The 11,260-nt window shown below is 39.3% G+C and overlaps 1 protein-coding gene across 1 annotated transcript; it reads left to right on the top strand.

Annotated features, from left to right (window-relative positions):
* Positions 1–2,769: 2,769 nt before the first annotated feature.
* Positions 2,770–11,144, top strand: LOC149814304 (ketol-acid reductoisomerase, chloroplastic-like). Its single transcript, XM_089988321.1, has 11 exons — positions 2,770–3,154; positions 3,865–3,957; positions 4,981–5,046; positions 6,807–6,947; positions 7,482–7,709; positions 7,802–7,919; positions 7,999–8,138; positions 8,420–8,587; positions 9,006–9,161; positions 9,846–10,037; positions 10,748–11,144. The coding sequence occupies exons 1-11, from the start codon at positions 2,861–2,863 to the stop codon at positions 10,919–10,921; spliced, it is 1,770 nt and encodes a 589-aa protein (XP_089844447.1). The 5' UTR covers positions 2,770–2,860; the 3' UTR covers positions 10,922–11,144.
* Positions 11,145–11,260: the final 116 nt, after the last annotated feature.

The raw sequence follows: 11,260 nt of genomic DNA, 5'->3' as shown, positions 1-11,260 counted from the left end.
CGCAGTTTTTCCTTGGATGGTTTTCGTATTTGCAAGCGAGACTTCTGCTTCAGAAAATGATACTGAAACATCAAAGCCCAAGGTATTCTATGATGGGCCTGCTGTATTTTTGCTTGGCGTTCTGGTAAACGCAGCTTGGTAGCTGCATTTTTCAACTTTTTAATTAATTAATTGCGAGGGTGGTGAAAGCGTCGTGTTGTATTGCTCAGAAGTGGACCATCATTTTGGTTGCATGTCGAGTGAGGTCTGATGCACGATTCATTTATGGCTCAAGGCCTAGAATGGTCTTCTCTTGGAAAATCAAGGATCTTGTGAAACCAAAAATTTATGCCTCAACTAATCATTTTGAGTTCTAGCATGGCATTTCTAGGTTCGTGTCTGGCCTTTATATAAACTAATAATGGCGGTGTAGATGGGTCCGGTCATATTTTGATACTGGGCTGGGCTCAATGTTTTGACTCATTATGGATCAAGGGTTGCCTCTAAGGTGACCGCCAGCCTATCTGTCCCTTACGCCAGCCTCCAGAGTTGAATTTCTACGACCAAAGATGCAATTGATCCAGCACAAAGAATTCCAAAGTCGTGGTTTGCATTTCCACATTTATGATTCGAGTGACCAGCTGTCCCAGGAGGCCAAACCAAACCCATGAATTAATTGTCTAGCTGATATCTTGCAGTGTTTTCTTGGTTGTCTTTGTAAGCTGGTATTGCTATCTGATGGTTGGGACTTCGATGATTATAGCCACTCTCCATTCTTTTGGTTCATGTGAAGAATAACCAACCTTCTTGTGAGGCATCTTTTGCATCGTTATTGTCGATTGCAACTGGGATAAAAGCTCCACTAACTCGTTCCAGTTAGGGTTGCTTTCTCAGTTGTTCACATAATGTTGGCCGAGCCGGCTGGATCCAAGTTTCAAAAGATGGTAAATTCTATATTGATTGAGTACAAACAATATAGGTGATTTGTATCTGTTTTAACTGTTGTAGCAATTCTAAGCAGATCGGGTCTAATGTAGTTTCTTTCCTACTTAAACGATGGTTATCGGATCCATCAGGACATGATCGGGACCAGATGTATCAATTCTTACTGGATCCTACAAACCATGGACCTTATCAAGACCATCCAGATCTGGACTGTGCAGCAGTCAGCGGTTGATTAGAGTCACCAATTTCTGCCTAACCACGTGTCACATCACAGCATCTTTACAAGTAAGAGAGAGAGAGACTTTTACTTTCTTGGTCCGTGGATATGGAACGGCTGTTGAGGCCAATGTTGTTACAATCCGTATCAGACCTCAATGGATTCTCAAAACAATTCAAAGAATCGGCCAATTCGGACTCTGAACTGAATCGAGCTGAATCAGCCAATTTTTAACCAGCAAATAACACATGTCAGTACAGTATTAAAAATATTCTAAAACTTTTTTTAAAAATATATTAAAAGAACGGGCCCAATCAGCTCGTTGCATATCAATTTTGAGCCGATACGATATGACCGATTCACAATGATAGTGACACCACTGGTTGGGGCGAGTCGGGCGACATCCAATTAGCTTGGACCCGTGGTCCTAGTCAAGTTTCCGTCATAGCCCAAGACTTTTCCTTTCAAGTATATTCTTATCCTTTGGAATGGACCGCAAGAGGGACAAAGATTGCCATTTGACCGGATCGACTTGACTATGATTCGATTAAAAGCAGACAGGATGATTTGTAAAAAGCCTAGAGCATAAAAACTCATGGTTTAGCCCAAAGGTTTAAAATCTATAACTCACAAAGGGCTTTGTTTTTATAGTGAAGCTATTTTTTTTTTATAACCACCCTCAAGATCAGTGACCCAGCGGCACTGGCTTTGCCTGTCGGTTGTTGTCTTGGTAGAGTTAAACTTTGTGAGCTTACTCTTTGCCTCCAGAAAGTCGCCATCCTTCCTTTGGCTTGCGCAAGAGATGACGCCATAAAATTTGAACCTAGACCACCTGCCTAGAAGCCTAGGTCCCATCCCACTATGCCAAAAACCCCTTTGGGGCTAGAGAAGCTGTAACAACTTTTATAGCTAATCCTCAAGTTAACTGGGCTTTCAAAGATTTTTTGCATGTTTAATTCAAATCACCGTACAGATTTATTTGGCATGAACAATTTACTGAGAAATGACACTTGAATCATGTTTTTTATAAAAAAAAAGTATGATTTTTTAAGCTTTTAATATTTACTAAGAAATGACACTTGAATCATGTTTTTTTATAAAAAATATGATTTTTTAAGCTTTTAATTTTTAGAAAAAACTTAAACTGTTCTTTTAACCTACCTGAATATTGGAATCCGATAATTCAAGAGTTCTTGTAAAATGTAGAACGCATCTTTATGGCAGATTTAAGGAGTAATCTGTAGGGTTTTTTTTTTTCAAAAGGAAAGGAAGGATAATTTGGGGAGAAAACTTTGTCAAGCTAAGGTGGCAGCAAAAGTTTCAATCCTTTTTCTTTCGTGAAGTTCCACTAATTGATCACTAAAATCAATTTCCATGGGCGTGTTGGCTTACTGCTTTGATGACTCAATAAACATAGTTAGAAACCCTAATCTGTAATTAGTGTCCACAAGTGACCTCTTTTAATTATTTTCAAAATCACTCTTTTGTCATTTGCCAGAACAAAAACCATAGAACAGACAGACAACCCAAAAACCAAAATAACCATCACAATATCAATATATATATATATATATATATATATATATATATATATATATATATATATATATATATATATATATATTGAAAGAGAGAGAGAGAGAGATTTGTTGTAAGCACCAAAACCTATCCAACTGAGCCTTTGTCTCTCCATCTGCGTGTAGTAGGAGCCAACTAGCGATGGCGGCAGCCTCCCTCTCCGCCACTCTCATTCCTTCTTCCTCTTACGCCTCTTCACGTCTTCTTGATGGAAAGACGGCGCTTAACCAGCCTCTGAAAGCGATCTCTCTCTCGTCCTCTGCTTCTCTCTCCTCTCAGACGCAGCTTCTCCAGGCGACATGGAAGAGGCGAGCAGGAAAGGGAGCTCTCGGAGCTCAGATGGTCACCGTGCCCGCCGTGAAACACGACAAAGTTCTCGATTTCGAGACCTCCGTCTTCAAGAAGGAGAAGATCACCCTTACCGGCGAGGATGAGGTTGGTCTATTGTGTTTTTTCCCCTTTCTTTTGTGGGTTTTCTGTTTTGAGTTCTCGTTTTTTATGGATTTCTGGATGTTGGTTGGTCTCATTTTCTTACTTCTCGTTGTCAAATGTGCGTTTTGTCGATGGTTATCTGGTTTTTCTAATGTTGGTCTCCTGATTTTCTGATTTTTTCTTCGGTTTTTAATTTGGATTTTTCACTTTGACAGATCTCCGAATGTAGGTTGGCTATAATATTGCTTATTGAGTCGAGATCGCGCTTGTTCTTTTAAGGGTTTTAAATCTCTCTCTCTCTCTCTCTCTTTAGTTTTGGATTTTTGTCTTCGATCGATATCTGAACGTCGGTTGGTCGTGTTTTTCTCTTATAGTAAAATACTTATTTTTTCCTTCTTTTCTGATGTTTTCAGGGTTTTATGTATTTGATCGTCTTATCTTTTTTTCTTCTTCTTTCGTTTTCGCTTGCTGTTTTTGGCTTATTAAATTTAAATTGTTTCAGAGAGCGCGTTGCGACAATCCTCATAATCGTGCTTATAATTTATGTTCTAATATGAAGTAGGGTTATCAGTGATCTTGGTCTCTCTATCTTGTTATTGCTCTTTATTTTCTTTTGGATAACCAAACAATCTGTATGTTTGATAGCGTTTTTTTTTTCTATTTTTTAGTGCATGATTTGCAATTTTATATGCCTTTTCCCCTCTTTTTTCCAGTATATTGTGAGAGGAGGGAGGGATCTTTTCAAGCTGCTTCCAGACGCATTCAAGGGAATTAAGCAGATTGGAGTAATTGGATGGGGTTCTCAGGTAAACTAATCTCCTTGGTTTGTTCTTGATAATTATATTGGTGCTGCCATTTCTATGTTTTTTTAGTTGGGATTGAGCTATAAAATTTATAGATCTAAAGTATGGGTTAAGCAATATATGAATTAGGATAGGATAGGATAACACTATTAAGCCTCGTGAAGTTAGGTTGCAAGGAGATTCATAATGAGAAATTTCTTCCTAGGACTTAAACTTGCTTTTATAGTTTCTGAAAGGTGTTTTTGTTGCTGAGTCTGCAATGGTGCAGATTCCTTCATTCAGGATTCTGTTCTGTGTGGTAATTGGGAGACTGTGCATTTTCTCTGGGTATTGGATTGACATGTCAGGACAGCAATGTGAAAAATTTGTCTACAATACGTTAATGATTAACCAGCTTCCCAGTTGCACCAAGCAATTGTAAATGCTTGCTCTGTCTTAAATATTGGACTGTATGTGTGTGAGTGCAATGGTGCACCTTTGGCTGCTTTTGCTTTTGATGTTTCTGGAATGTCTGATCTTGGTGCCTTGATATGTCATGATCTTCTATCACATCCCTCCTGATGAAAATTGGACCATACAATGGGTTGCAGCAAAGGGGAGAGTTGTAAAAGCATAGCTCTGAAACGCCTGTGGGTTCTCTGCAGGATGCCCAGTCATTGCATTCCCTAAATTATCATTTTTGTACAGTATCATAGTACGGTCATGTGTTCTTGTTGATTGGTTCTGGAAATTCTATTTCTTTAACCAATCAATGACATTTTACATGCCTGCCTCCAAATACTGTTACATCCATGCCTCTCCTTAAATTTATCCTTTTTGTTAGTATTTTATATTTAAAATCTGGTTTTGGCATTTAATGCTGTTTATTTTTTAATATTTATGTTACCAAACTGTCATAAATGTACTTTGACCTTGCAGTCATCTTTCTTTCTGCTTCTGTATGATTTATTCTTTTCAAATATTGAATTTCTCTAATCTTGCATATAAACTGATATTTTTCCTGCTTTATTATTGGGTTTCCTATAGGGCCCTGCTCAAGCTCAGAACTTAAGGGATTCACTCTCTGTGGCAAATTCAGATATTGTGGTCAAGGTAAAATGTCCTATTCTTGGAGGAAGTTACTATCACCATCTTATATTGCTTGGTGATAGCATTTTGTTTGATATGACATCGCACAATTTTTTTTCCTCCGTTATGTTGAATATGTAGCATCCTATCACAGCTTTTATTTGACGACTATAGAAAATTTTAATGAAGTTCTTGGAGAATTTGATGCCATATTTCTGCATGTCTGTTATGATGTATGAGTTATTGATAGAACTTTTAACTTTGGACGAAATTTAAATAAGTAAAACTGTATACAACATGAAGGAATCAAGAATATTTAGGTGTGTCTGTGATAGCAAGATCTATTAATGACCAGAAGCACCAACCTAGTTACTCATCTAAGACAGTAGCTTAGATGGTCTAAAACTAGGACAGTGAGACATGACCACACACACACACACATTCAAAATTCTTTATCTAAAGCAATAAAGCATAAATGTTAAGTGCAAATTCTTGAACTACAATTCTAAATCATTATATTAAAGACTTTAAACAAACAACAACAACAACAACGCCTTCATCCCAAACAATTGGGGTTGGCGATATGAACCAAAAAGAAAATCATTTTGGGTCCTCCACATGAATCCTTCTCCTCCAATCATTTCTATCCAATGTCATGTCCTCGGTGAGGTTCAAAGCATTCATATCCTTTCTTATCATCTTCATCCAAGTCTTCTTAGGCCTACCCCGACCTCTTTTAGCTAATAGATTTTCCCATTTCTCCATCCTTCTAACCGGAGCAGCATTAGGCCTTCGCCGAATATGCCCAAACCATCGTAAACGATTCTCCCTCATCTTATTTTCAATTGATGCAACGCCTACCTTTACTTTAAATAATAAATCTAAATTTAAAATTGAAATTTGATATAATTGATGATAATTTCTTAAAGGAAAAACTTGAAAGCTATGTCACATGGGTGTGGGTGCGGGTACGGGTATGGGTGCGACACGGGTGCGGAGCAATTTCAAAATTTTTGGACACGGGGACACGGCTATATATATATATATATATAACAATAATAAGATTGTAAATTTTAAAGCAAAAATAAAAAAGGAATTCTATTGAAGTAACAACACAAACTTACCAAAATAAATGGACAAAAATAGACTCGGTCAAAGTTGACCGAGTCCAAAATGTTGATGGTCTCAGCCCCGGTGCGTTGACCGAGTCTGACACTTAGTTGACCGTGTCCACCCCGTGTCCGAATCCGCACCCGTGTCTGGTACGGGCAACACGGGTGCGTCGACCTTTTGGCCGAGTCCGTGTGACTTAGCTTGAAAGTGAATACAAAATAAGTGATGAAGATCATAAAAGGAAATAGATAAAGTTAGGTGTATGGTGTTGAATGTGTTCATGAAGTTTGTGGGGTGTTTAGTGTCATTTCGTGTTGCCACAGGACACACATGTTATTTGATAGAATATAGTTGATGCTAGTTCTCATATTCAGTACAAGTTAAATGTAATTTTTATGGGTGGCCTTAATAAAATATCTGTGATTCTGGGGTAGGGTCTCTCATTCAGAGACACTTCAAAGGTAGTTTGTATGTTTGAATGCCTTGTCAATAAGCATATGTTTTCATGTAATAATCTGGGTGTCATGAGCTTATGGTCATGGTAGTCAATCAACTATAAGGGTTTGCATTTTATTGTTGAATTTGCAGTTTGTTTGGATTTGTGAAAGTCTTTTTGTATCTTTTCTCTGATGAGCATGTGAAATGCTCTTTATTTTTTATCAATAATGCAGATTGGATTGCGGAAAGGATCCCATTCTTTTGCTGAGGCACGTGCTGCTGGGTTTACAGAAGAAAATGGAACCCTTGGTGATATCTGGGAAACTGTTTCAGGCAGTGATCTCTTATTGCTATTGATCTCAGATGCAGCTCAGGTTAGTAGATCATGCAAAAAGTATCACTTTTCACTGCAACTGTGCCAAAGCAAGACATACGTGTGCACATGCACATGGAGGTGCACAACCACCCACTCACCTAGCCCCGTACCCACACAGATACATGAATCCAAAGCAAAGTCCCTCTGTTTAACACTGTGTGACTGCAAAGGTCCTGCTATCATGTTGGACCTTTCCTTTGTATATTTTGGATTTAAGCCTGTAAAGGATGGAAAGCTTTCCCTTGTATCCTAATTCAGTTTTCTTTGTAAGATGGGGTTTACTCTGTAGTTTTTAATGCTTAAGGACTGACAAACCATCTCATTACTTGTTCAGCTCTTTGCTACAGCATCTTGGGTGATGTTGGGATAGGTGCACCTCAGCCCATGAATTTTATTTGAATGGCCAAACATTCCAAAGCAGATCCCAACTTAAGATCTATTCAAGTCCCACACTGCATGTACATTTTGAAATTTGATCCATCTAATGATCTAATGCTGGATGCATTTGCTTAGTAGATGCTTTATGTTGCAGGCGGATAATTATGAGAAAATATTCTCTCACATGAAGCCAAACAGCATTCTTGGGCTTTCACATGGGTTTCTGCTTGGACATTTACAGTCTCTGGGACTGGATTTTCCAAAGAACATTAGTGTGATTGCTGTATGCCCAAAGGGAATGGGGCCGTCTGTAAGGAGGCTGTATGTTCAGGGAAAGGAGATAAATGGTGCTGGGATCAATTCCAGTTTTGCAGTTCATCAGGTCTCTATCTCTCTCTCAACAGACACAGGTCAGACATGTACAAAATTGATTACTTGAGCCATAGTAGAACTTTTTTGCTGTTTATTCTTCAGGATGTTGATGGCAGAGCAACAGATGTTGCATTGGGATGGTCGGTAGCACTTGGATCACCATTTACTTTTTCCACTACTTTGGAGCAGGAGTACAAAAGTGACATTTTTGGGGAGCGAGGTATGGTTTTAACTTTTAACCATAGATATTATTTTCTGCCAGTTTCGGTGTTTTGGTGTCTGATTGTTACCTATTATAGGGATATTACTTGGAGCTGTTCATGGAATTGTTGAGTCATTGTTTAGAAGATACACTGAGAATGGGATGAACGAAGAACTGGCTTACAAGAACACAGTTGAAGGCATCACTGGAATAATATCAAAGACCATCTCAATAAAGGTGGGTCTTCCTTCTGTAGCTAATACCCTTTTACTCTTTTGTCTGAGACTCTGAATTTGATGATGTATTTGGAGTCTGGTGTGGTTAATTAGAAGTCTATGATTGTGTTGTATATCGGCTTCATGGCTCAAAGTTGTCTGTTTCCAGACTTAGTGCTGAGTTATACATGCTAGAAAGCCGATCCCAATCAATCTGAGGACAGAGTCCCAGTTGGGTTACTGGTTTTTAAATACGCCACGAGTAGTGGATTTACGTTTTATGAATACTTCTTTGTTGAATAGGGTATGCTGGCTGTATACAATTCTCTCAGCGAAGGCGGCAAAAAGGAATTTGAAGCTGCATACAGTGCATCTTACTACCCCTGTATGGACATATTGTACGAGTGCTATGAAGATGTTGCTTGTGGCAATGAGATCCGTAGTGTCGTCTTGGCTGGTCGCCGCTTTTTTGTATGTCCATTCTCCTGCTTGCTAAATTTATTTTGCATTAGACAGTGTGGAACTTCACAATTTGCAGCTATTTCTGTGTGTGTAGTTTTAGTCTTTCTATGTGGAAAATAGTTTAAATGTTCCATCAATTTTGGTTGGGATTAGATTATCTGTATGTGTGTTTTCTAAATCTAGAAAGAGGAAGGATATTACAATGATAAATCTCAATTACACCTTTCCATGATCAACATGATCTTCTTTCGCCATATTTATGTTGTTTTGTGTATACTGTATGTCATCCTGTGCAACATATAAGTCTATAACAGTACAGTCTAGGTTTTTGCTCTCCAAGTTTATGTATTCTATATAGATTAGAGTGACTTCATAAGGTCTTGAAAATTTTCTTTATGATCTTTGATGAAGCATTTGTCTTCAACAGGAAAAGGATGGGCTACCAGCTTTCCCCATGGGAAAAATCGATCAGACTCGGATGTGGAAAGTTGGGGAGCTAGTCCGCTCAGTCAGGCCAGCTGGTGACTTGGGTCTATTGCATCCATTCACTGCAGGTGTCTATGTTGCTCTCATGATGGCTCAGGTGATGCATCCTTTATTTCGTTTTAGACTTTACTGGATGATTCTTCCCAAAATTGCCACAGTGAGCAATGCTGCTCCAACAAGCATTTTGTGCTAAACTACTTCAAGTCACTATTGAATTCCAATCCATACCTAAAAAATGTGTGATGGAGTTTATATTGAATTAAGTGCCAACCTCAATTTGTAAGTGTTGACAGTGGCTTCAGAGCCTATGATGGAGTGCTGCCATGTATACAGAAGTGGGATTTTGAAATCAAGAAAAATGTTATAACGGGAAACTGTTAGAAGTCTTTCTATGAAGTTTCCACGGATGTAGAAAATCTTTACACTTTTCTTTGTTCATGTTTTTTATTTCTTTTACATGTCTGTTTACCTCTGTTGTGGTGGTGGTGGTGGTGCATGCATGCATGTGTGCGGCACACACACACACACACACACACACACAAATGCATTCTCTAGGTATTCTCCACAAGTGAGTCTCTACGAAATATTGTGTATTCGATTTGCTCAGCAAAGCCGAGTTTGAATTTTTAGAAAAAGAACAAAAAACGGAAAAAATAATTGAAGACATTTTGACCATATGTAAAATGATGTATGCGTGTCTATGCATACATGTTTGTATGGGAGTGGTTACTGTTGGTGCCAACTCACGGATGGATACTGATCTTTGTGGTGGTTGATGCAGATTGAAGTGCTAAGAAAGAAGGGACACTCGTACTCAGAGATCATCAATGAGAGTCTGATTGAAGCTGTGGATTCTCTGAACCCATTCATGCATGCCCGTGGAGTCTCGTTCATGGTTGATAACTGTTCGACAACAGCACGACTGGGATCAAGAAAATGGGCTCCTCGTTTTGATTATATACTCACCCAGCAGGTATCTTCTGCTGCAAATTTGTTTCCATCTCGCTTCTTTTTATTAGTGTTATTGTTATGTCTCAGTTGTTCTGGAGCATGGCTAAGACCTTTTCAATGATTGAATCTGGTCCAGCCCAGAATCATTGATAACCTCACCTATGGGATCAACCAGGCAGGTAGCTCAGTCCTTCAGGCTTCTTCAGTTGTGCAACACAAGGCCTGAGCATAGAATGTCTAAATAGTAGGTGGAAAGAAAGGCTCGGCCATTAGGCTTAAATGTTTGAATCGAACCTGGCCAACTGTGGTCAATCATCAAAGGTTCTCCCAGTTCATTTTCATTCCTAGGAGTAAGAGGAAGGTGGAGCAGGTGCAATCACATTGCACATTTTAGTGTGCCACTGCACCTGACTGCCCTCCATCTCCGAGGTCTAGCCTTCCAGCTGTGGGGCCCAAGAGAAGATGGGGGGCAGATCAGGTGCAGCGGCCGCTAAAGTGTGCAATGTGATTGCACCTGATCTGCCGTCGTGTAGAGGCACATGTACAAACATTTTGCATTTATTGTACGGAAAATTGGTTGGACCATTAGGTTCTGACTGGGACTCAGTATGAGGTGAACCCAGTTTATCTGGCTATGCACCTAAAGCGGAAAGTGAGCTCATCTCCCTCTCTCCAAGCTTCCCTAAACACCAGACCCCTCACCCCAAGAAAATCTGTGGTTTTATTTTGCAGGCATTTGTGGCTGTGGACAAGGATACAGCAATCAACCAGGACCTTATTAGCAACTTCTTGTCTGACCCCGTACATGGTGCCATAGAGGTCTGTGCTCAGTTGCGACCAACCGTCGACATCTCTGTTACTGCTGATGCAGACTTTGTAAGGCCAGAGCTGCGGCAATCAAACTAGAACAATGGTTGAGCATGTGCTTGTGTGTTTTGTTCTGGGGAAAGTAGTCAAAGGACTATTATATACGAAGAGAATTTGTGCTTAGTTTTGGACTTTGAGCTTGGAAAGGAAACACTTTGAGGTGAACACTGTTCTTATTGAATGGATTAGTGCTGATGTAATCTCGTGTTGTTATTTATAAAATTACCCTTGACTTGCTTAAGGGGGGCTATCAACTCACTAATATTCATGTATGGTTAGCCCGTCAACTTTTTTTGCATTGGGTGCTTTTGTAAGCTGATGGTTATCAGAAGAGCTGCACTGGGCAAACTTGAAACTGACCTGTCTTGGCCATGAAAA

This window comes from Nuphar pumila, chromosome 15, assembly GCF_984573655.1.
Source record: "Nuphar pumila chromosome 15, dmNupPumi1.hap1.1, whole genome shotgun sequence".
NCBI classification, from domain to species: domain Eukaryota; kingdom Viridiplantae; phylum Streptophyta; class Magnoliopsida; order Nymphaeales; family Nymphaeaceae; genus Nuphar; species Nuphar pumila.
This window is presented reverse-complemented; position numbering and strand designations above follow the sequence as displayed.